Source organism: Manis javanica, chromosome 7 (genome assembly GCF_040802235.1).
Source record: "Manis javanica isolate MJ-LG chromosome 7, MJ_LKY, whole genome shotgun sequence".
Taxonomy (NCBI): domain Eukaryota; kingdom Metazoa; phylum Chordata; class Mammalia; order Pholidota; family Manidae; genus Manis; species Manis javanica.
Genome location: NC_133162.1, coordinates 24,528,524 through 24,552,510, shown reverse-complemented (window position 1 = coordinate 24,552,510; position 23,987 = coordinate 24,528,524). Strand labels below are relative to the sequence as shown.

Below are 23,987 nucleotides of genomic sequence, written 5' to 3'. Positions count from 1 at the left end.
GCCCATCTTGTACCTAAAATTCAAGCTCAGGTAGATCCTAAGTTCTGTTACATTATGAACTTTGGAGAGTCTTCCAGAAACTTAAGCACCATTGAAAGAAGACTTTCTTTGGAAATTTAATTCCAAATTCCAGACATGGGATTTAAAATATTCACATTGAGGGTATCAACTCTTCAACAGCCAGAGACTGCCCAATTACTCCACTGACAGTTTTACAGTATTAATTGGATTTAACTCCACTCTACACAGAACCACGCAGGAGAAACAACCAAGCCACAGATCTTTCCAGCCCCTGGAATCCATGTTCAGTGTCAGCCCCAAAGCAGAATCTCATAAATGCTGGGCCTTAGGGTTGATCACTTCATTTTGCAGAACGAAATAATCAAAGCTTGTGGGGAGAAGTGACTCTCATTAAATGCCAGAGGTGGCTGTGGTGTGCACGTGGACAGAACCTGGGTTCCCGGTGAGCTTTGGCCACCTGAACCACATCCTCCCACCAACAGTACCTCCTACTGTGGGTTCTGCAGAACTCTGGCCTCCAAGGTGCTCCTGGGAGAGGAAGGGGGCCAGGACCAAATGGGTTTGGGCAATGCTTCCTATTCTAGGCCCCTCTTAGAAAGGCACAGTGACATCCCCACACAAAGGCTTCGAAGCTCTGAAATTGAAACAATTGGCTGGATTTTGTTCAACCCACTGTCCTCCACCCTTATTTGGCCACAGAAGCCCTTCATTAAAAATGCCTCTGTTACAAGCTCTCGCAACAGGCTTTGGGGACTGCTGCTGTGAGGAAAGCGCTTGAGCACTGAGCTGGGGGTTCTGGTTCTGGTCCTGATGGTGGTGCTTACTAGCATCAGGCAAGTTCTCATCCTTGTGGGTCGTATCTGCACCTTTCCTGATGCCCACAGGAACGTCGCCAACAAGACACAAATGGGAAATGCGGCAGGTCTTTAACCAGCTTGAGTTAAAACCCTTAGCCTCACCGCCCAAGGCTCACCTCTGCTTTCTGTCCTCCGCGAAAGCTGATTCCATCAGAAATGCATGACTGGAATTCGGCAATGGTGTAGTACTCCACCTCAACGGAAGGGGGCTCTGGCGGCTTCGGCAGCTGGAACCCCTAAGGCCAAGAAGGACTCTATGAGCAAAGCCCTCCCGGTCAGGCTGGTAATAGAGGTGAGTGTGGTGGTACACCAGCTGCACAGCAGCTGACCTGAGGAAGCATCTATCACCTGAGTCTCAAGGTGCCTCCCCAAGAGATGGCTCTCCTGACCAGGCTGCTAATACCTACAATTCACTTGAGACTTGTCTGAGCTATCAAAATAAACATTTAGTAACACAGTAATCTCCTTCCTTACATCTCTGGAGGTCCAGTTTTCAGATGCCTCAATAACTAAGTCCCCAAATGAAAATTAAAAAGCAGAGAAATTGTTTTAACAAAGCTTGTGCATACTGCAGCATGGGAGAGGAGAGCCCTGTTCTGAAGCCTAAGGTGAAGGGCTGCAGGGGTGACATCTGACTGCAGAGGGAGTCAGGAAGCACAGCCATCTTTGGGTGGGGTGGGAGTGTAATGGGCCACTGAGTGAGATGAGAAGAGCCCTTGGTCAGTCATCACAAATGGTCAGTCAAGTGCTAAATAAAACTCAGGATCCTTTGCTCTGTGGGCGGGGTAAAACATGCTGGATAGACTGGTTTTTTTAGACCCTGGTACATCAATATCTAAGCATGACCTTCAAAGACACTTAGAATTTGGCTGCATCTCATGACTTTTGAGCCTCATTATTTATTTTCAAATGTATGTTGTGCACCCACTGGGTGCCAGACACTGGTCTAAGGCACTGGGCCAAACAATAGCAAACCAAAAGGACACCCCCTTGCCCTCATGGAGTGAACATTCTAGCATCACCAGGTCTCCACTCCAACCAAAATGGACTTGGTGCCTGCCTATTACTTCTAGTATGTCCTCGTATCATTTAAAGGGGTTAAAGCAAAACAAACAAAAAAGTGGGCGGGGAAGCAGCTGTGGTGTAATGGGAAGACCTCAAAAGGCCTCTGCCTTGCAGCTGGATACATGTGGGCACCAATCCCAGCTCAGCAACTCAACAGATGTGTGGCCTTGGCAAGGCCTGTGTTCTCCCTGAGCCTCAGTTTCCTCATCCACAAAATGGAATTAATAACAGGGTCATGAAGATTACTGATAATGTGCATAACTTCTAGCCAAGCCAGGGGCACAGGAAGAGCTCCTAAAATAAAAGCTGAAGCTCAACACTCCTCCTGAAACACCATCCTATTCCTCTGAACCTTCTTCATCCTTCAAGAGTTGGCAGGTCCTAATCTTGCCAGTCCCAGCAGTGAGCACAGTGAGCAAAGGCTGGGAGGAAGCTGGTTTGGAGGGACCGGGTATGATTCAGTCAACTTTCCCTGCCCTGGTGTCTGGCCCTGCGGCCGTGCATGTGAGCAGATGTGGCCCAGCCCTGGCCCAGCCCAGTCTGGCCCAGCCCCCTGGTCAGGTGGGATTCAGTTGGTCTGTGCTAGAAATAGCAGCCCTGCCACAGAAAACCCTGCAGTTGGTAAGTGTGGAAGGAATTACCCCATTCTTGCCAAAATCAAGTCTGCCTGAAAATAATCAGCTGGGGCTGAGAGAGATGGGAGGGAAGGAGAACTCCTGGAAAATGCAAGGGGAAAATGAGGCAGAAGCTCCCTTGGGACTGATGGCTGAGGCAAGGGCAGTCTCATCTCCAGGGGCCAAATCGTCAAAAATCCTGCTTATAGAAAGGCCCCTCTTCCAGCGGCTGCTGCTATCCCCCTCTCCGGGGCCGATATCACTGATCACAGTAACCCTTGCTGCGAAGCCCAGATGTGACTTCAGAAATCTTTTTCCACACAGTGCACCAGGGAGTCCTGCCAACAGTCACAGTTGACACAGGAAATGGAGACCCGATTGCCAGCCCTCCACACACATAATCTCATCTCGTCCTTATACTAGCCTGTGGAGATGGCTGGCTCTGACCCCATCTTACAGGTAAGGAGGGCAGTCAGCTGGCCCAGGGTCCCGCTATTCCAAAGTTGTAGAGGTGGATGGAACCTCAATGCACGCCTAGCAGGCTTGGAGCCTCGTTTTTTCCAGCTTCCCTCTGCTCCTGGTAACAGTTCTCTGTTCTCCAGCTCTCGGCCAGCCACTAGCACCACTGCCACCTCAAGCCCTAGCACCCTGAGTGCATATCTGCCTCCTGGATGGTCTGGACACCAGGACACCACACCCACAGAAGCAGGGATCCTGGCAGCACTGAGCCTCTTTCAGCTTTAGAGTAAGCCAGTCCTGGCCATTCACCCGCTCCCTGGAGGATGCTCACTGGGCTGCCCTCTGTGCTCCCAGGCTCTGGCAGCCACCACACCCACGGGGCATTCCCAAGCAAGGAAAGCAAAGCTGTAAAGTTTCCAGGCTCATGTGGACAGCAGCCCCATTTCCAGCCGCTGGCAATGCCGTGGCCGGACACTTTCTCCAGCCAGTCTAAATGTTTACGTCTGCCAGTGCAGTGGCTGGGATGCATTTATTTAGCTTTAGAGTGCCTTGCATTTTTTATTATAAACTATCTAGGTTCCTACAAAGGCTGGGATCCCCATCCCCAGGCTTCCTTCCCTGCCCCAGCCTCACAAAGCTGGGAGCCCCAGCAGGGCCTTAGGAAACCGCTGGACCAACAGGCTCTTCACTGAGACAGCCAGTTAGCTGGGCTGCTACAATGCATCCCTGGAAGAGGAATGAAAAAGCGAGCAGAGATTTAGCATACATACCAGACTGGATTCTCTGCGAGGTGGAGGCCTTGTCCTTAGGTTTGGGGAGCCTAGAAGAAGAAACACGGCTTCAGAAATCCCGGCCAGTGGGCATCAGGGCCTGGATCAGCCCGCACTAGGTGCTGGCTACTCTTGGTCCTGGGAAGTTCCTGGATCTGTCCCACATTTATGAAGGACCTACGCTCTCAGCCACTCTAGGAACTATAGAGTTAGGCTTCTTCACTGGGAAACCAGACCTGTAAGCTTCCTTGGCTGTGTTTTAGGGGATCCATGAACCCTCTAAAATGATGTGCATGTTTCAAGATGTCTGAACATGGAGACATTTTTCAGGGGAAAGGGTGGATAGCTCTACCAGATTAGGAGCAAGGACCATGACTGTTTTTCACTCACTACCAAATTCTTAGAAGCTAACACAATGCCAGACAAGAGTGGGCACCCAAAAAACACCTCCCAACTGAATGCCCAAAATGTCTCAGGCAAAAAAGCTAACTTAAACAAGTTCAAAACTAAACTAAAAAATAGCCTTCCTCCAGATTTTATGGATGGCTGGACACAGACAGAAGCTGGTCTCTCATAATATCAAACAGTTTATCCTTTAACCAGACACTGCTGAGCCAGAGATGGATAGGGATTTGGAGGGGGCCAGACAGCTGGGTTTCTCCTGTGACACTAGATGAAGGATATTCCTGAAAAATGCCCCTTAAAACCATTTGTGGACAGGTAAAGCCACCTCTTCCAAGGCTTTTAGGTTTCCAGTATCTGGTGGAAAGTGATAGGGAGGAGGGGTAAAGCCCAGAAAGACGTTTTGGCTGTTACTCCATAAAGTGGCCTTGCCTAGAGGGTCCACGTTTCACAGCCTGGAGGAATACACTTATCTACAAAGTGACCATTCCTGGCTCTCCACTGGAGGAGGGAATGCTACCAGCATGTATACTCATGTCATTTACCTCCAGTGGAGCATTTGGGAGGAATCACCTTGTCTACTTTTGTGATTATTATGAGACAAGCTGACAGAGTGAGGCTGGGGTCAGAGGCTGGTCTGTATCTCAGAAAGAAAATGGTATGGAGGACCTGCACACCCCTCTGGCTTTCCGTGCACCCATGACCACTCTATAAACAGCTTTGCAGTGAGGACCTAGGGGCCAGCGAGGCTCTTACTGATCTGGGCCCTCTGAGGGGCAATCCTGGCCACAGCTGGAGAACCCTGGGCCAGCTTGGACACGGTCCTCTCGGGGACCCCCAGGGCATTGCCGTTGGAGGCGTTGCAGAGGATGGGCAGGCTGATCTCTTTCTTGGTGATGGGGGCCTCGGGGCCCTCGCCTTCAGCTGGTGGAGTCTCCTTGTCTCCGGATGCCTTCTTGTTCAGCAGGTTACTGATCTCCATGATGTTCCCAATGATCTCCACTGGGCCTGCCAGATTCTTCTTCCGCATTGGCAGGTCATCCTTGGCTTTCTTCAAATAGGATGCTGGCGCCCAGCCCTCTTTGCCCAAGTATCTGTGGGGAGGGTGGGACATGGTGTCACTAGGGGGCTGATGCCTGACCTCACACTGCACTCCCAGGCCCCATCTCTCCTTGTCCAGCTGAGTCTCCTCTACCACGCTCTGCAAGACACCTGGCAATGCCACTGGTGGACAGGACAGCTAGAACACCATTTCTCCGCCTCCGTCTCCTGTTCTTTGCCTGATCCCTCTTGGTGTGGGCTCATTTTGCAAAGTCAGGCAAACATGAGACCATGAGATTAGAAGATTTCTTAAATTTTGAGTTGCCCAAAAGGTAGACTTCACAATGGCCTGCTATCTCATAATAGCAGAGGGCAATTCTAGAGCTAAGAAATGAGAACGTGTGAATGTAGTGTATATAGCTAAATACCCCATCATAAAGGGAAGTACAGTCAGAGAGGCGAAGAGGTAGCACAGGGGAGAGCTAGGAAACCAGCATCCTTGGTCTATGGTGCCTTGGACAAGTCCCCACCCTGGAGCTCAATTTTTTCTTCTTCTTCAAATACAGGAATAGAGTAACTGTAAAAGTTTATCCAGAAGGACAGACACATGGAGACCGACCAGAAAGATGTCTACAAAGAAGACGAGTGACCAGGTGGGGAAAGTATCTGCAGCGGTGGCAGACGGATCCAGTGCACAGAACAAGCCCACAAACAGATGAATGCTGAAGGTGACATTTCAAATTAGTGGGATACGGATGCATAATTTAATGACTGATTTGGGGATGACTGATTATCCAGTTAGAAAAAACAAGTGGAACCCTGGGCCTAAAACACAGAGCAAAATAAAAGAAGCAATTGTTCAGTATCTGCCTAATCTTTGGGAGTTGACAAAAGGCTTTCTAAATGGGACCCCAAAAGCCAAAGCCATAAATGAAGGACTAAAAGCACATGACTGGGTACAATCAGAACCTTTGGTACAGCAGACCAAACACAAAATGGAACAAGATGAAAACAAAACCAAAAACCTATAAACAAGAGCAAAAAGCAAATGACAGGGCTCACTTAATTTTAGGTGATTTGATGACTTCTGAAAACAAGCTTTTCCCTTTTTCCCCATGGCGTTGAGAGCTTCTACCCAAACCCCCTGGGAGTCTACTTCCTGGTCTGGCAGTTGCTGGCCAATACCCCCAAGTCTGTGTTGCAATGTCCCCGACTGCTCCCTGGGGACATATGGGTCTCTGGAATAAGCTCCTCCATTCCAGATGCCTGACAACCCCCCTCCCCTGCCTGCCCAGTATGGCCTTGTTCTTGGGCGCACATTAGGTGGGAGAAAAAAGGAGTATGAAAGCTGAAGTTTCTATCCATACGTCTCAGCTTTGCTGGAAAGCTCAGGTAGAAGGTGCTCACATCACAGGAATGTGCAGGCAGGCTGTCCCAAGCTCACCTGTCTGGCCCCCCATTTGGGACTAAAGGCAGACATCAGTGAACAAACAGATGCAAGTCAGAGGGCTTGCCTGGATTCCCAATGTTCTGGGTGCAGACATGTGCAGACTTTCTGGGGTGGATGGAAGCAATTGGTAAAGAGGCCTAATTGCACATATGAGCCAACAACCAAGGCTCAGAAAACAGAGCCAGTAGCAGAGCGTCGCACAGCTAGCTGTTGGCACCATCTGGCCCAGAATCTGGTGCTTCTCCTTCTTCAAGAAAAGATGAAGATGAACTGGCTGGACACTGCAGAACTTCTCTCATGAGGAGGCCATGGAGAGGTGGGGAGTGTGGTCTCCCGGGCATGACGGTCAGGTCTGCTCATTGCCCAGGGGCTCCTGTCTCAAGCCTTGTTGTGTCCCTTCAACGTTACATGGATAAAATTAGATTCCAGCAGAAAGAGGCAAGGGAATCAGCAGCGGCTGCGTGCGTCTGGGCCCAACTCTGCTCACATCTGCTATCCAGCTCTGGAGCTCAGAATGACTCCAGAGGGAAGGAAACGGGAAGCAGGAAGGAGAGAGAAGGAGGGTGTGTGTGTGTGTGTCTGTGTTGCAGGGGAGTGGGGAGGGGCAGTGGGGGGTGGTGGCAAGAAAGACAGGAAATGAGGATCAACACAGAGCTTGGAACGTTGGGTAATGGCATATTTAAGGGGGTGTCTGGCAGCTTTCTTAAGGTGGAATCTTTTCAGCAGGGTGTTCTCAGTTGAAGCTGCCTCTGGCTGAAGTGCTAGGCCATGGGGACAAGGCCTGACTGGAAGTGCCAGCTCAGAGTGACTTTGTTGGTCACTTTAGAAACTAATAAACCCTAGCAGCCTTGTAGAAAACCTCTAGGCAAGTGGTTTTGGTTACCAGCCTGCCAGAATGTTCACTGGCCTTCCTTTCCACATAGACTCATGGCTGTTGGATTTTGGGGTGGCTCTAGTTTCCACTGCTTAGAGAACATGAAAGTCTAGGGACAGTGGCTTCAGGCAACACATGTCCAGGCGTGCAGTCCTGTCTCACCCAACAGGACAGAAAGGGACACTTCAGCCCTCCTGACCGGTATGCACGGGGCTGGGACAGGGACATCTATGGCCGGTCAGGCTACACTAAGGTTCAATCCCATGGGCCAGTGACCTGCATTCGACCTATCAGCTTTGACTAATCTTAACACCATCACGGTCTGCCATGGTCTGAGCTACTGTCTCACAGTGCCCGCGTCACCTGAGTCAATCCTGTCCCCTCTGTAGGACAGCTCAGAAATGCCTTCGCCCACAGTGGGTCTGGGGTTCCCAGGCAGTCCCCAGAGCCCACAGATACTGGACTATCTCTGTTTCTGGGTTATTGGTAGAGAAGAGAGAAAGTGGGCAAAATTACCACAGCTGAGCTGCTTCCAAAGAACCCCAAAACACGTCCTGTGAGCAAGGCCCCTGGAAGTGCCAGCTGGCCTCAGAGTCACAGGGCAGAAGGGACTGGAGGGTGGGACGTGGTAGGGGAGAGTGAAGCCCACAGGGTTTAGTTTGCTTCCAGGGGCATCAGGAAAGCTCCCCACTCCCAGCTGGGTTTCTCAGCTGGGAAGTGTGCTTAGGCTCTGGGAGGAGGAGGGGCAGAAAGAAGAGGCCTCTGAACTAGGCCTGAGTTGAGGCCTCACTTCTGCGCTGCGAGCCAGCCCTGCACAGCAGAACAGCCCTGGACAAAGCCTGTATCTGGGGCCCCCTGTGCTGAGTGTGGGCAGCAGGGGCTGCCTGCTGGGACCTTAGTAAGGCCCGTGGATGCCAGCGCTCCAGAGCACTCCAGGCAGCCAAGGCCGGACACAGAAAACCAAATTCAGATGTGCTGGATGGACCCTTTTGGCAGATGCATAGGAAGGGACCACACCACTGTGCCTGCAAGCTAGGCCGCTGGGCCCCTCTGGCTGCAGCTCACTCAGGCTCTGCTTTCCTTGTCCCAGGAGAGAATCTGCACCGTGAGTACTCTGAGCTGCTCAGCTGTGCAGAGCTGAAGTAGCCAAGCCAGGACTGTGGGTGCAAAGCTTCAGTCAGTATCTACCTGCCAGCTGGTGCCTACAGCCCCTCTGCAGTCCGCTCTGCTAAGGGCCTGGGCCTTAGGGCATCTCACTCCTCTGCTGGGGCTCCTACCTGATGTACCACCAGCCCTCCAAATTCTTCCGGATCACCTCCACAGTGACTCCCTTCTCAAAGCCAATCTCATCCTTGCTCTGGCTGGTGTAAGGCTGCACAGTGATGTACTTTTCCTCTGTGGATGGTAGGCAAAATAAGAAAGACAATTATTTGAGGTTGGGTGCAGGTCCGCCTTCCTGTCTCCTCCTCCTCCCCTGGCCCTGGGCTTGGCTTCTTGTCCAGGTGCTCTGGGTCAGCCTCTGGCTCTTCCTGGGAAGTAAGGAGAAAAGGACCAGACCTCACTACTGCTCCCAGTATGTGTCAAAGCCAGTCAGGCCCCAGGTGGCTCAGCAAAGTCCTAAGCAGCATAGAGTTGGCTCTCCCAGTCTCCCAGCCCAGTAACAGCAGCCCAGCTGCTGGGATCTGGGGTCCTCAGCACCCCAGAAGCTCCATGGGCTGAGGGCAGGGCTAGGAGGAACCTGCCCCTTGAGGGGCCTGAGTCAAGAAGCTCCCTGAATCTGTGGAGGCCCCATAGCATGCCCTCCCCTTCTCTGAATGTGCTGTGCTTCTATCCATGTTCCAGAAATGCTCTCTGAGCCTTTCTCCCACCTCACCTCCTTAAATCCTCCCTGTCTGACCTTCCAAGAGCTCCAGGGGCACTTCCTCAGTGAAGCCTTTCTTAACTGCTAATCTGACCACCCTATCATGTAATTTCCCCATTCTAGGGGGCTGGTCATATGTGTCTCATTAAGACAAGGGTCCTGTGGTCAAATGAACAGTGGTAACACCAAGTACACCACCATCAGGCGGGACCTCATGGCGCCCCAAGTAGGCCTAGAGTACCTTCTGGAGGACAGTGTGCTGAGCTGAGCCCTCTGGGGAGGGTGACTGCGAGCCTTGTTCAGGGTTTCCCCAGGTGCTGGCAAAGAGGCACCTTGTGGGAGCTCAGAAGATGCTTGGGAGGGCAGGTGTGGCAGGCCAGGCAACGAGCGTCCTCCTGAATCCCTTAGCCTCTCTCTTGGCAGGGAGCCCTGCTGCCTCCACACGGGTCCCCGTTCAGGCTTCCACAGAGGTGCTTCCTCTGTGGCTGCTGGGGCCAGCTCTGCCTGTCCCTGGGAAGCCCCCGACAGCTAGGCCCACAGCTGGCAGGCCACAGACACCCTGACTCCTGGTGGAAGCCTCCCCAGGGGAGCACTCGGGCATCAGGAAGGAGCACAGGTCTCCGCCCTCACCCCCTGGGAGAAGAGGAGAAAGCTGGGGAGAAGAGAAGAGGGTGGAAGCTGGCCACCTAGCCACACCCTTTGGGAGGGCACCCTGAGCCTATACTGTCCCCTCTGGCTTGGGTGCTCCCCAGGCACTGAAACTGCCTGTCACACATAGGAGCTCCAAAGGGACTCATGTCATGGGTGAAGAGAAAAGTGGGACCGAAGGGGAGGCTTTCTGAAAGCTGCAAATAGCAAGATTCTGGTACAGAACGCCAGGCCCTAGGATGCCTGCCTCCCACCTCCCAGCAACCAGCTGTGACAATCACCCCAGCTGGCCCTTGACGGGCAGCTGCCATCCCAAAGCCCTGCGGCAGGAGGGCCATCTGTTCTTCCTTCCGTGGACTATCAAGGGCCCTGCCTCCGGCCCTGTGCTGGTCTGAGATAGCAGCTCCCTTTGGGATGGAGACGGGTACCCTGCCAGGCTGTAAGGACAGAGCTGATGGGTTGCTGGCTGAATCTGAAAGGCTGCCAAAAGGCAAAAGGCAAGTGACAACCCGTGGGAGCCTCCAGGTCTTCAGCACACTCTTCTCAACGGCAAGCCTTTCTCAGATGCAGGCCTTCCTCAGCACCGTCCCGCTCCTGGCACCTTTCAGACTCCAATCCAGCCATGCCAGGGAGACCTGCCAAGACTGCCTGAGAGCCCCGTCCAGCCAGGTCCTGACTTGGGCCTTTGGGGAGTTCAGCATTCTGCAGTGCAACCCTCTGCTCTCCTGCCTGCCCCTGGTCTTGTGGTAAATCTGGGCCCGGGCAGTGGCCAGGGCAGCAATGCCAAGCCCTGGGGATCTAGAATTCTGAGGTTAGGGCAAGGCAAGGCATGGGCTCCACATTTTGCCTTGTCTGGCTGGGCTATTTTTAAAAGCCTGTGGTTCGAGCAGGAAGCCATCATTAAAGTTTTCCTAGGCAAAGCTGCTTTTGCAGAGGGAAATTACAGTCCTTCTCTGGGTTAGATCAGAGGAGCACTGCCCGGTTGGACAGCAGAGAACAGGGCCGAAACCAAGTCCTGTGGGCTCAGGCTCTGGAGTTGCCAGGCCCAGGCGCCAGCCTCCACAGCCCCAGCTGTGCAAGCTGAGGCCAGAGGGCTTTCCCCTGACTCCTCTGGGGTGAGAATCCAGATACCAGTTTTACCCAGTAAAGCTGAGCTGCTCTTGCCGAAAGCCCCGTTTTGGCTGATATGAACACAGATGGCTGGGAATTCACACCCCGGTAAGAGGTCTGGCTGGCTGGGAGGCTTGTCCTGCCCTGTCACGGTGGAGATTCCAGGCAGGCCAACTCTTCCAAATGGTCTGTTTGGGAGGTAACTTTTTTGCCACGGTTGGCTCAGATGGTGGAGGCATGGATTCCATGTGGACTTGTGCCACAGGGGTCTCAGGTCCCCAACTCACAGGTTTCCCCGAGGGAGAGGCAGAGCCAGCCCCTCCACTGAACTGGGGCCCCCACCTGTGGGAGACCAGACAGGAGGAAACCCCAAGGGAAATGGCCTCAGGGGGTAGCTGAAGTCATTCATGTAGGTTGGGGTCTCTAGAGGAGACACCCTTTAGGAATCAGAGTTGATAGAAGGGGGGCTGTGAGCACGGGCGGCAACCCCAAGGCTTCTGGGAAGCACTGAGGCCAGGGTCACTCTGATGTGCCATCAAAGGATGGTGGCAGCCCCACCCCAGGGAGGGCTGGCCTGGCTGCCCCCTGGGTGGGTGGGTGAGTGGCTGTGGGGAGGCGGACAGGCCTGTTTTGCGTTTGGAGGCAGGGGATGGAGAGCCCTGCAGTTTCCAAACCACAGACGCCTCCTCTTTCCAAACACTTTCCCCTCCGTCAGCAGTCCTCCTGGCTCCCCTCCCAGCCTGCACGACTTACCCAACCCCTCTGCAAGAGGCCTTTAGATTCCAAAGGCCTGGTTGGCTGAGGGGACGGGGAGCACAGGCCCTTGGGAAGCACTGCTTTCTCCCATCTGGTTATATACGACCCGCTGCCTGTTTCCCCCCATCAGCTCAGCTGTTTGCAGCTAAGTTTCTCCGGACCAACTTTCTGCAACTTTCCTTGGCCGCCTGATTCAATTTAACCCTGCTTTAACTCAGGGTTGACTGGGAAATAATGTTTAGGTCTCTCATGAGAGAGAGAGAGAGATAGAGAGAGAGAGAGAGAGAGAGAGAGAGAGAGAGAGAGAGAGAAGTTGGGGGCTTGTACTTGCCTATATATCTGCATAGGTATGGATAACCACAGAATTATGCCTTTAGTTGGTTTTTGTGTCTACATGTATCAGTGTATGTTTGTGATTGTGAATATGCTTGCTGCCCGTGCACATGTGGTATGAGGGGTTGTGGATAGGAGACTGCGTATGAAGGTATATGGTACCTGTTGTGTTGCTGCAGGGCTGTATGTGTGATGTGGGCATGAGCAGTTAGCTATGTGCATAATGCATTTGTGGCTGTGTAAATAATGGATACGAGGAACAGTCTATGTGCAGTGGCGATGTTAAGTGGAATTACTTTCGTGTATCTGTGAGTGGCTGCAGGCATGAGACCGTGGCTGTGCTGCAGCCACGCCTGTAGCTGTCAGGGCTGTGCGTGCACTGTAGGCTCTGTTGCTTGCATGTGTCCGTGTGGTTATAGAGACAGAGTTGTGTTTGGGGCTCAGTGAGTAATGGTGTCTAGAGCAGATGTTGGAGGGGACGGGGGGAAAGCCAAACCTTCGTCCCCACTCTTTTTCCAGGCTGGCGTCCTGCTCTCCTTTGCCGTGGGGCTTGAGGCCATGTTGCAGCCTGGCCCCCCCGCCCCCACAGTGCTGACCCACCCCTCCCAGCTCTGGGGAACCTTTGCTTTACATTCAGCCTGTTCTTGCCATTTCCATGACTTGGCCCCTGCTCTGCACCAGCCCCGAGGGTCCAACCCATGTTCCACACTCAGGACAGGCAGGGCTCTTCACAGCCAGTGCCGAGCTGACTCTGAGCCAGCCACAGGCAATGGCCATCCCAGAGACCAGGCTTGCTGCTGCCAGGGGCCTGAGCAGACACCAAAACATGGTCTCAGAGTCGTTCAGGAGCAAGCTTTGAAGGTGGGGGTGCGGGACACAGGCACCGCTGCTGTGCTGGAGAGGCCAGTGCTTATTGCACACCCTTCCAGCTATGTTGCCACGGCCTGAAACATGCAGGCTCTGCCCAACTCGAGACAGGAAAAATGGGACACTGCTGCCCTGGGGGTTCTGGAGAGGTGTAGAAATTTGTTCAGAGGCCAGACCCAATTCCATTACCTCCTAAGTTCCTAGGTGTTGGGAAGGCCCTGAACCTGCAAATGCCTCAGCCTATGTGGCAGGCCAGGGATCCCCTGGAATCCTCTTGATCAGGCCCATCCTGAAGTCCCAGCAGACAGTGTTGGAGATGTGAGAGACTCCGGGTTGGGCCCGACACCCCTGTAGAGCTTGCTGGGCTGTGCCCTGGGGCCAGGCTGGGTGTGGCTTTTGCTTCCTTTCTAGTTTCCTGGGAGCTGGCAGGAGGAGGCTTGTGGGTTAGTCCTTCTTCCTGCTCTGACCCTAGGTAATTGCTAGAACAGCTTTGGCCAAGGAAGCACCTTCTCAGAGGATGGAGGCAATGGAGGGCGAGGCAAGTGGGGCAGCCCGTGCAGACTTAGATACACTCAGTCCTCTGAATCTGTGGCTCCCAGGGCACATGTGGCTCTTCTTACAGTCCAGCTGCCCCACTCTCATGCCCCTAACTCCCATGCCCCCTGCCCCCAGGACGCTCCTATGACCCGCTGATGCTGACAGAGCTCAGAGTTGTCCCCAGCTTCACCCCAACCCCCAAGCAGCCCCTGCACCTGCCTCCCGCCTCCCCCCAGGTGCAGAAGGTGAGAGAAGTTTGGCCAGTGAATCTGGGTTGGGAGGCCACGGGGCAGAGAAGAGCAATGGCCAGTAAGTGGAGGACTGAGAGAGAGAGAGAGAGAGGCAGCAGCTGCGGGCGAGCAGGAGGAGAAGCCAGCCCCACAGTCACCTCGGCTGTGCTGCTTGTTGACCACCCCGCCCAGGGTCCACCGGCGATCCAGGCGCCGCAGATGGGCCTTGCGTCTCTTGGACACTGGTGTGGGAGATGGCGATGGAACATGCGGCCGACAGGAACCGGCGGAGAGAATGGAAATGAGGATGAGATGGGAGGGGCAGGGGAAGGTTCACATTCCAGGTCATTGTCACCTGGACGGAGTCCTGGAGACGTGCGCCTGCAAGATGGGGATCTGACCAATGACACCATTGGCATGTAGGGAAAAACTTGGCCAGGGCCAAACCCCCTGGGTTGTGCCCCTGAACCCGGGAGGGCTAAGAATTTAGAATCCCAGCACCTGAGAGGCAAAGTGGGTTCATTTTGCATCAGATGGATGCAAAGACAGCCCTCCCCTGCAGCCCCTGGGAGAGACTGCTGCTCCTACCACTGCTGGGCAGCGATAGCACCCAGGAGACCAGGGGCCCCACTGCACCAGGGCTTACAGCCATCTGGTTGCCACCTACTCACTCCCAGGCCCTGCATGCGAACCTGCAAGTGGAACAATAAATGTGCCTGGGAGGGACATGGGGTCCCTTCCTCGTGGGGCTGGTAGCTCTTACTCCTCTGAGTGTGTTGAGGTCTCTGCTTTCTCTGTCATCCCCACCAGATGGAGTGTGTGGAGGGCAAAGTCTTTGCACTTCTGCAACCCCAGGGCCTGGCACATGGCTGACCTCTAAGAAATGTTGCTGAACGAAGCACACAGGTAGATGATACAGGCCTTGGCTCGGCTTCCTCTACACAGGCTACCCACTGAACTTCTGACACTGGAGGGCCTGCCTCCCTGGTCTCTCACTGCTCCAGACCCCCTCCGTCAAGACCACCCTCTCTGGGTGGTGTCTTTACTGGTCCTCCGACTGCTGCCGCCCAGCTCCAGATGTCGCCTGATGTCCTATATGGGACACCCAAGTGGAAGAGACACCAGACCAGGGCTCCAGGGTGCCAAGGGGCCCACCACCTGGCACTGCAGAGGGAGGGTACCAGACTGGCAGTTAAGAGTCAAAAGGAAACTGTGCAGACATACCAGACCCACCAAGGCCTGCTGGGAAGTATTTGCTTTCCTAGAAGGAGAGTGGCCTGTTGGACCTGCTTCTTTATAAGCAGGAGGACTGGACAAAGGTTAGGGGTATGGACTCAGTCCAGGCCTCACTGTCAAGTCTCTACGCTGCCTGTGGTAGACCATGTCCTTCTCCAAGCCTCTGTTTCCTTTGTCTGTTCTTGGGGTTGACACCACTTCCCCTGGTGTGAAATGGGACACAGGGCTATGTGGGACGTGGATGAGGCCCTGTGTGAGGCCAGACCAGGAGGAACTCTGACAGCTGACCTCCCAGGTGGAATGTGCACATGGTTTGTGGGCAGAGGAGCTTCAGCAGATACTCAGGCCAGGGGCCACCTAAGCCATAAGAGACATTTACCCCATTTAAACTATGTACAAAGACCATCTCACTGGAGCCTCATGAGTGCCCTGCCATTGGCACTATCCCTGCTTTAGAATGGGAAACCAGAGGCACAGGGATGTCAGGGAGCCCTCTAAGCCACACGCTTAAGTGCCAGGCAGCACGTGTATCCAGGAGGTCTGGCTCTGGAGCCCAGGCCCCAGGCCCTGACCAGAGTTCCTGAGCTCCTTGGCCTGCTGACAGGGAGGGCCCAGACTGGGAGCTGATGCCAGTGCGAGCCCCCGGGAGGGAGGCAGGTCATTGTTGGCGGCTACAGGGCACCGGGGTGCAAGCAAGACCCAGGTTCTGGTCCTAGCTCTGCCACAGACTGACCGGGGGTTTTGTGGGGGTGACACCTCTCTGAACCTCCAGGTTCTCACCACTGAGTGGTGGCGGAGCCGATAGGTCACTGAAGTACCTCACTAGCATCAGACTTGGACGCTCATCATCCTCAGCGGGCGAGAGGGTGTCAACCTCCACCCCAGCCCTCCTACCCGCTACTGCCAACATTTCTGAATTTTGTACCTGGCTCCAGGAGACACACAAATATGTGCCAGAATATCTGATAATAGAAATAAAGCAAAAGAGCCAATTATCTCTTTTCTTTCTAAAGCGATGAAACAGGACTGTTAGGGAAGCTTTGATGGGATGAAGGCTTCCAACTCCCATCGGTAGGGTTCAGGGGACCTATGGTGGGAGGGTGATAGGACTGTGGCAGAGATGGCCAGAACGGGGACCAGGACAGGCTGATCTCTTAGGCACATGGCTGCAGGTGCAGAGAGAGACTGGTGGACACACCACAGCTGCTGGGGCCTGAGACTGGGTACTGAGCCCTGAGCCCTTCTGTAGAGCTGGGCAGAGATGCCCAAAATGGGATGATGAAATTCACAGCTGCTCAAATGTTGCCGGGCACACACATCCTATCAAAAGCATGCAGAGGAACCTATCTTAAGGATGCTCACCCTGGGTGCACGTGTGCTCACACACACACCTCTGAATGCAAAACTTGCACTGGCTGCCTGATTCTTGTTCCATCAAGGTCAAAATTCTCTACAACCTGCTACTACTTCTGTGCAAGGCACCCACCCTCTCTTCAAACCAGATGACATCTGTGCCTACTACCCCTCTGGTTCTTTCCTGCCCTGGACTTTTCTACCCACTTGGTGTTCTGGTCCTCTGCTATCTCCCCGACATCTCTGCTTGTTGTTGGCATAGCCTTTTCAGGCAGGACTCTGATTCCACACACACACCCTCCACCTCCAAGAGTTGCTTAAGAGCAAAATGCTTCATGGAGATGTGCGTGACACAACGCTGAAGAACCACCGGGCAGAGGAGGCCGGCCAGAGCTCAGGCGTCATGAGGACAAGCACATAGCACGAATTGAAGCCTTGATTCCTGCATCTGGAAAATAGGGTTCTTAACAGTGTCCATTCTGGGTAGTGTCTAGGGCATTCAGAGCACCAAGCTGAACACCTAGGAATGAGTAAAACCTCGGGGGGGGGGGAGTTATTTCTGTGAGGGGGGGTTATTTCTGCGAGGCTCTGGGGTGCCCCCTAGAATGTGGAACTGGGTAGGAGGCAACGCCTGGTGACCACAGACAAAAAGAAGACCTGCCCCGGCTCAGGGGCTAAGACTCTCCACTGATACGGAGGTGCAATGGAGCCACAGCTGAGATGGGTGCAGGCTCAGCCTCAGGGCTCATGGAGCAGCCAGGAAAGACCGCACCCCAGCCTGCACATAAGGGCCCTTCCCTGAGAGGCCTAGTCCTTGGAAACCTGTCACAAGATAGATGTACACTGCAGGAGCTGCAGCACTGGTTAAGGGACTAAAATAAAGCGTTCACACTGGAGGAAGGGTGGGGCTCCAACTGCCTGCCAAGCAACTGGCATTTGGGGAAGGATGAATAAGGTGCTGGCGCTTGGTGGCTGCTTACTTTGGCATGGGCATCATGGAATCGGGCAGGGCGGGAAGGCAGGCCTGGAGGTGGCCTGAGCCTTGGGTGGCAGGCCTCCGTCCCCCTGGCTCTCAAACCTGCCCACTTGGTCTATCCCCACTGACCGTTGGGGCAAGCATTCCTGCTGCTGCGACATGGGAGGTTTGGAAGTCGTCAGGAGTAGGCAGCCAGGAACTGGGGGTGGCTCAAATGATTGGGCTTAGGCAGCCTGCCCTGGGGAATACCTGAGTCCACAGACAGGCTGGCAGGGCCAGTGCTGGCCGGGGATGGGGGCAGGGGCGTGGGGTAGACTCCTTGAAATGCAATGAGAAAAAAAACAGAGAAAGCTCACTGAGCCATAGCTAATCAGAGGGGCTGACAGTGCAGGGGCCAGAGCCACCCGTCGGTTCCAGTTGACACTGAGAAATGACTCACAGACCTGCCTTCTGTGTCTGCACCCTTGGCCAGCATAACGGACACCCAGAGCAGGGCCTCTGGCAGAATGCACACAGCAGAAGTTACATGCATATAGCCTTCTAAGGGGCTGTCCCTGATGCAGAGAACACACTGTGGGAGGCAAAGGTGGGTCTCTATGGGGTTCCCCAGAGGAACCCAGGGCTTCTGACGGAAGAGGGAGTTTTGGGGGGTTCTCCCCAGTCTCTGCCCAAAGGTTGCCAAAGCCTGAGATTCACACCCCAGGGGAATTTCCCTTCTAATTTTAGCCCCATGTGGGGCTAGTAGAGACAGACCTAGGATGGGAGGTGAGCTCTGGGTTGGCCTCAGTGAGATGGGATCCCGAGGGAAGGGGCTGGAACATGGTCCAACCCACTTTAGGGGTTCTGATGGTTTCAGGAGAAGAGTGGGAAAGCTGCCTCCAGGAGGAAATGGATTTACTCCATTGGCCAAGGATGGGGTGGGTGTTAATCCCAAAGGCAGCCATCTCCCTGCACCTGCCTCATTACTCCCCCCTCTGCAGGCCCTTACCTTCCCCACTCTTGGAGGTGTTGATGTCCGAGTCATCCCGAGTACCATTCTGGGCCTCCAGGTAGGTGGCAGGGACCCAGCCCTGCTCCTCAGAGGTGCTCACAAACCACCAGCCTGCAGAGGGGACAAGAGAGAAGGCAGCCATAAGAGCCCAGCAGGATGGCAGAGGCAGGGTGGGGGCCAGGGTGAGGAGGGAAGGAGCAGCGTGGAGGACGCAGGGCCAGACAGCCTGGGCACCTGGTGGGCACCTGGCCCGCATCCAGCCTTGAGGCACCTGCAGCTTGCTAAGGAAGAGGAGACCAGCACACCCCCGGAGGAGAGGGCCAAACAGACCGTGATCCGCACTGACACAAATGTTTTATTAAAAATTTAGAAATGAAACTGAAGCAATGGTATGTTCAATGCGTAAGACCCACAGTGTGGAAAGGCCAAGGGGGCTCCAGCCAAACTCAGAGGCCGTTCAGACTTTCCAAACCGGTTAGGACCACTGGTATGGCCTGGACTTTGGCTGCTTTCTCTGCTGTCAAAGGTGCCCAGGGGTAAATGCCTCACAGATACCTTCTAATGGTCACCGTTTCCATTTCCCCATCACGGGTCAGTGGCATTTTCACATCGCAGTTACTCACAGCCGCCCTAAGTGTGCTGACATGTCAATCACAGTAAGTGGGCTCTGCATCCTCACATGGCCCTTGACGGTCACGGCCAAATGGGGAGACTCACTCACTCTCTCTCCTGCTCATTGCCTCATTCATTCATCCTTCAGACAAACGCTGACTGTGAGCAAAGTGCTCTGGGCCCGAGGTCTTGGAACCCCGCTAACTGCCTCAGTCCCTTCCTGGAAGGTCCCCTCCACTCTATCCTGTCGGCCCCATCCCATTCTGATCCTTCTCTGCCTCCAAAGCAATCTGGCACTGATTCTCTTTTCTGTCCACGACAGAGCTCCCCGTTTCCGAATCTGGGTTGTTCCCTGTCAAGAGACCCCAGGGCTTCTCCCTGGGCAGCATGGAGGCTGCTTGAGGAGGTGGCTGGCTGGGGACCACTGTGCTCCCAGCTGTCCTAACAGTGGGAGGTGGAGGACGCTGCCTGGGGGCCGCTGTGACACCAACAGAGAAGGACAGAGGAAAACTGCACAGGACCTCAAAACCCAGGGCCACCTCCCAGGTCTTCCACTAGGCCCCCACCACCCCTAGTGACTGCCTCGGGATAGCAAATAGCCTGTGATCTAATCCGGAAACCACCCTGCTCAGAAAGTACCACAACACTCTGCTTGCAGCTCTGCCAAGCCTGTGAACCTCCACAACATCTGTATGGGACCATAATGATGGATACATGTCATTACATGTTTATCAAAACCCATAGAATGTACGGCATTAAGAGTGACCCCTGATGTGAACTAGACTCTGGGTGAGAAGGATGTGTCGCGTACATTCAACAGTAACAAAGGCACCTCTGTGATGAGGGATGCTGATAATTGGAGTCTATGCATGGCTGGGGGCAGGAGAATTATGGGAAACCTTTGTACCTTCTGCTCAGTTTTGCTGTGAACCTAAAACTGCTCTAAAAAAAAAAAAAGTCTTCTGCAAATATTCTCACTGTTCTGATTTTGTAATCACCAGGGAAGGCTAAATATTAGCTATATTAAGACGACGTATGTGTCCCCAGACCTAGTTCCTTACCTAGGTCTGGTTTTATAAATGCTGGTGACAGACTGAAAACAAACAAACAAAAAACAAAATGAAACAAAATCCCAAACCAAACCAACCAACAAACAAACCAGTCTTAAAACGAAAAAAGGAAAAGAAAAAGCTTTGGACAAGGGGTCGGGACTCTTGAGGCCCGAGCTTATTTGGCTCAGGGGCCTTAGCTGGGTCCCTGGTCCTCTAGAACCCAAGGGGGATGCCTTCCTTCCCCACCTCTGCCAGATTCAGGTCGATTCCCCTGTCTTTCCCCCCCAGGCGGGATGGGTGTGGGCCACCGTCATCACACCCACAGCCACCTGCACATTCTGGGCCTACCACACATGGGGCCACTGAGGGGCTGCCTGGAGCAGTATCGCCATCCTCCTGGAGGCCCAGGCCACAGTGATGTGGCTGCTCAAGAGGCTGTGGCTGCTGGAGGCCCCAGAGAAGCCAGAAGGCATGGACGTGCAGGGAGTCTGCCCCGGATGCCTTCTCCCTTCTCTCAGCCTCTGGGGAGCCCTCTCAGGACTCCCCCGTCTCGGCCAAGGAGCCCCAGCCCCAGGTGTTCTTCCCCTGAGCTCACTGGAGGCCACGGAATGCAGCTTCTCATCTCCTGGGGCTTCCTGCTGGCTCTGCCTCCCTGACTGCAGGAGTGAGTGCATCTGGCCAACTGTATCCTGAGAGTCTGTCAGCTCCCTGGACACTGTGGTGGTTCAGAGGGCTTTTATGAACTGATGTTGGTGCTTCGGTGATCTGAACCCCCCATAAACCAGGAATCACAAGGGAACATGGAAAGAGATGGCCTGACAGTTATGTCAATAAAGCAGTGACAAAGTCAAGAGATGGAGAAAGCCCTGATTGATGTGATCTGAGCTCTGGGTTCCAGGTGTGCTAAACTTAGACCCCTTGTTGAACTTCCTAATTACAATGAGCCAATGACCTTCTTGTGTTGTTTAACTTAGCCACGGTGGGTTTCAATGGCGGGAACTAAGACAGTCCTCATTAAAGCCATCTCTACAAAGCAGTCACCAAGGTTCATGACCATAGGTCCATGACCATAGTCAAGCCTGGAGAGCAAACTTCAAGTCTGCTGGACACCCACTACCACAGGCCTCAGTGAGTGAGGACAGAGCCATCCAAGCCACTCTGGGTAAGCGATCCCCCCTGCCCCAAATTCCCAGGTAACATCCAAGAGCTCCAATCTGCAGTCACTATAATTCCCAACCTGGAGTCATTTTCAGGAGGGTCTTGAAGGCTGTAGCTCTCACACGACTCCCCAGGCCCAGGTCCCAATGCTAAAAGCACACAGTTTTTGGTTCCCACATTCCCATCAGATACTCGCCAGACTGACCAGTGCAGTTCTACTCCTGCCCAGCCAAGTCCCAGTAGGCCAAGGAAGTGCCCTGCAGGACTGGCCTCAAAGGGGAGCCATTCTTCCCAGGAGAGGTCTTCCCCAGGACTGGCCTTGGCCTAGGTCTTACTGCCATCGGACAAAATGGGGATGTGTCCCGAGGACAGCAGAGCTTAGAAGCATGAATCTTGTTGAGGATTTGCCAAGATCCCTCCCCGCGCAGCCCCTCCAGCTCCACCCTCTGAAACAACCTGCCTCCACCGGAGAATATTCCCTCCTTCCCTATTTGAGCCCATGCTTCCCAGGAAAGCAGGCAATCGGGTTGTCTCCCAGATGGCTGGGGTCACTGTCTTCTAAGCCTTCTTTCTACTTCTAAATCTAGGCTCAAATGTCATCCTCTACAGAGGCAAAGGAAGCAAGCCCCTCCATGGGCCCCAGGAGGGCTCATGCATGTGGGGGTCTTCATCAGTTCCACCCAAGCTGTCTGTGTCCTCCTCGGGTGGGAAGAGGGCCTACCAGCCTGCTGGCCTCCTGCTCTCCCCATCTCCCCCTGTGGCCATCAGAGGGCAGCCCATGCACGGACTGCCCAGGACTCAGGTCTCCTCTACTTGCTGTATCATCCCCCTACCCCCTTACTATACCCTTTGTGAACCCTTCCTCGCACATTCTGCTCCCTCCCTTCCCCGCACGGCCAGGGGCAAGGGATGGAGAGATGGATCTGGACTCCTGGGAGCAGGGCAGGACAGGCGACCCTCCTACCTCTGGCATGCAGGGGCAGTGAGGCAGGCAGAGGCTTGCCGAGGGGCCCGATGCGTGCCCAAGGTGTCCACTGCACAGGGTGGCATGATGCTCTGCACCTCACACTGCCTGGTGTCCCATGGATGTGCCAGGGCCATCCATCTCAGTCTTTTCCACCTCAAAAATGTCCCGTGCAACAGAAGTTTCTGGGGAGCCTGGGCCACATTATCTGCTGACTGTGATCACCATCTCACCCTGGGCAGCAATTTAGGATACTGTTCTCCTGCTGTGCTCCCAAGACATAGGGCTGAGACCCTCATCGACTCCCTGACTTGGTGGTCCCTGCCAACCCTGCCTGAGAACATGGGTCTGAGCTTCCACTCCATCCTGTAATGTGCAGAGTTAGGCTGTGTGGCACCCAGCCTCAGGTCCTTTCTGCTTCAGGCTTTGCAGAGAACAGCTTGTCTTTGGCTTGGCTGTGGGCACCTCCACCGAGCAAAGATGACAGGCTCAAACACTACCCAGGTGGGCATGGGTGAGCATGGGCTGAGCCCCATGCGGGCCTCCCAGGAGCCTTGGCCGAGGCCACATGGTCAGGCCCCTGGCATAGGCTCCCTGGGCCTGTGCCCCCACCCACGGCTGCTGACAGGCCTCTCCCAGATGCCAGCAGCTCAGATGTCAGTTCCTGCAACCAGGGCTCCTTACCGAAGTCTCTGCTGCTCCACCAAGGAGCAGTTCGAGCCTGAACCCTGGGTGCAGCCCAGCGGGCCACAAGGGCTCAGGTGTCAGCCAACCCCATGGGCTCCCAGACTCACCTCCAGTGCCCATGGCAGCCTCTTTCCTGCAGGGCTGAGTGAGTACATGACCTATATCTATGTCTGCGGTCAGTGCACACGGAACACAGGTATGCCTGTGTGTTTATTATATGTGATGAAGGTTATGGTCAGACATCAGGAAGAGCACTTGGTGTCACGCACAACTGTACATAGTTTATTTAATCTTCAAGAATCTTGTGAAATAAGCGTGACTGTCATTATCATCTCCTTGTTACAGATGAGGAAACTGAGGCAGAGACAGCTCACAATCAGGAAGAGGCAGAGCTGGACTTCAAACCCAGGCTGTCCAGTTCCAGGACCCGTATTCTTAACCAGCACAGGAGTGGACGAGGCACGTGTGTACTGCACACACAAGGGTAGAGGTGGCCCTTGAGAATGCGTGTCTCCGGATACCGGTACTTTGTATGTGCACCTGCTATTAGCAGTGTGGTGGTGGTTTGGTAGTCTCCTAGAGCGAAAGAGTCAGCACCCATGGGTGGCCAGGTAGTGTCACTGCCCAAAGAGTGTAGCAGGAGACACTCAGTACAGCTCGGCAGACTGGCTGAGATGTATGTGTGCACATGTGTTGATGTGTTTCATCTGTGGAGTTTAGGGGTTGCTTTTAGGAGTTCCAGAAAAATGGAAGGCACTATCTCTTGGGATATGGCTTACTCTTCCCTCAGCTGATGCAATTCGTGATAGCCACCATGGCGGGAGATGGGACCCAAGGAGAGATGTCTCTGGGTTTTCCTCCTTGCCCAACATGTCTCAGGACCATGCTCAGCTGCACTCCTGTCCTTCTGCTCACACAGTTGCCTACAACGGAGATCCTATAGCCTCCTCTCTCCTGTCCTGTCTTCTCCAGGAAGCTCTCCCTGACTGATCTCCAAATTCCAATAGTGTCCAGGATGTCAACCCTGCAATTCACAGCTGTTTATGTACTCTGAAAAGTCGTC

General features: G+C 54.1%; 1 protein-coding gene and 1 non-coding gene across 8 annotated transcripts in view; one reads left to right on the top strand and one right to left on the bottom strand.

Moving 5' to 3' along the window:
- The window catches only part of SH3PXD2A (SH3 and PX domains 2A), a 221,233-nt gene that overhangs the window by 4,421 nt on the left and 192,825 nt on the right, over window positions 1–23,987 (bottom strand). For 5 of the 7 annotated variants that reach the window (XM_037001247.2, XM_037001248.2, XM_037001250.2 and 2 more), the window contains 6 exons: window positions 18,449–18,562; window positions 14,054–14,137; window positions 8,831–8,948; window positions 4,945–5,282; window positions 3,787–3,836; window positions 995–1,114 (listed from right to left, as the gene is read on the bottom strand). In XM_037001247.2, coding sequence (XP_036857142.2) covers window positions 995–1,114; window positions 3,787–3,836; window positions 4,945–5,282; window positions 8,831–8,948; window positions 14,054–14,137; window positions 18,449–18,562 — 824 coding nt within the window. The remainder of the gene's footprint in view (window positions 1–994; window positions 1,115–3,786; window positions 3,837–4,944; window positions 5,283–8,830; window positions 8,949–14,053; window positions 14,138–18,448; window positions 18,563–23,987) is intronic. The other 2 variants (XM_037001249.2, XM_073240482.1) reach the window with 1 other exon arrangement.
- On the top strand, window positions 20,026–20,157 carry LOC118968906 (small nucleolar RNA SNORA72). The gene has a single exon (XR_005056780.1). It is a non-coding gene; the product is annotated as a small nucleolar RNA SNORA72 (small nucleolar RNA).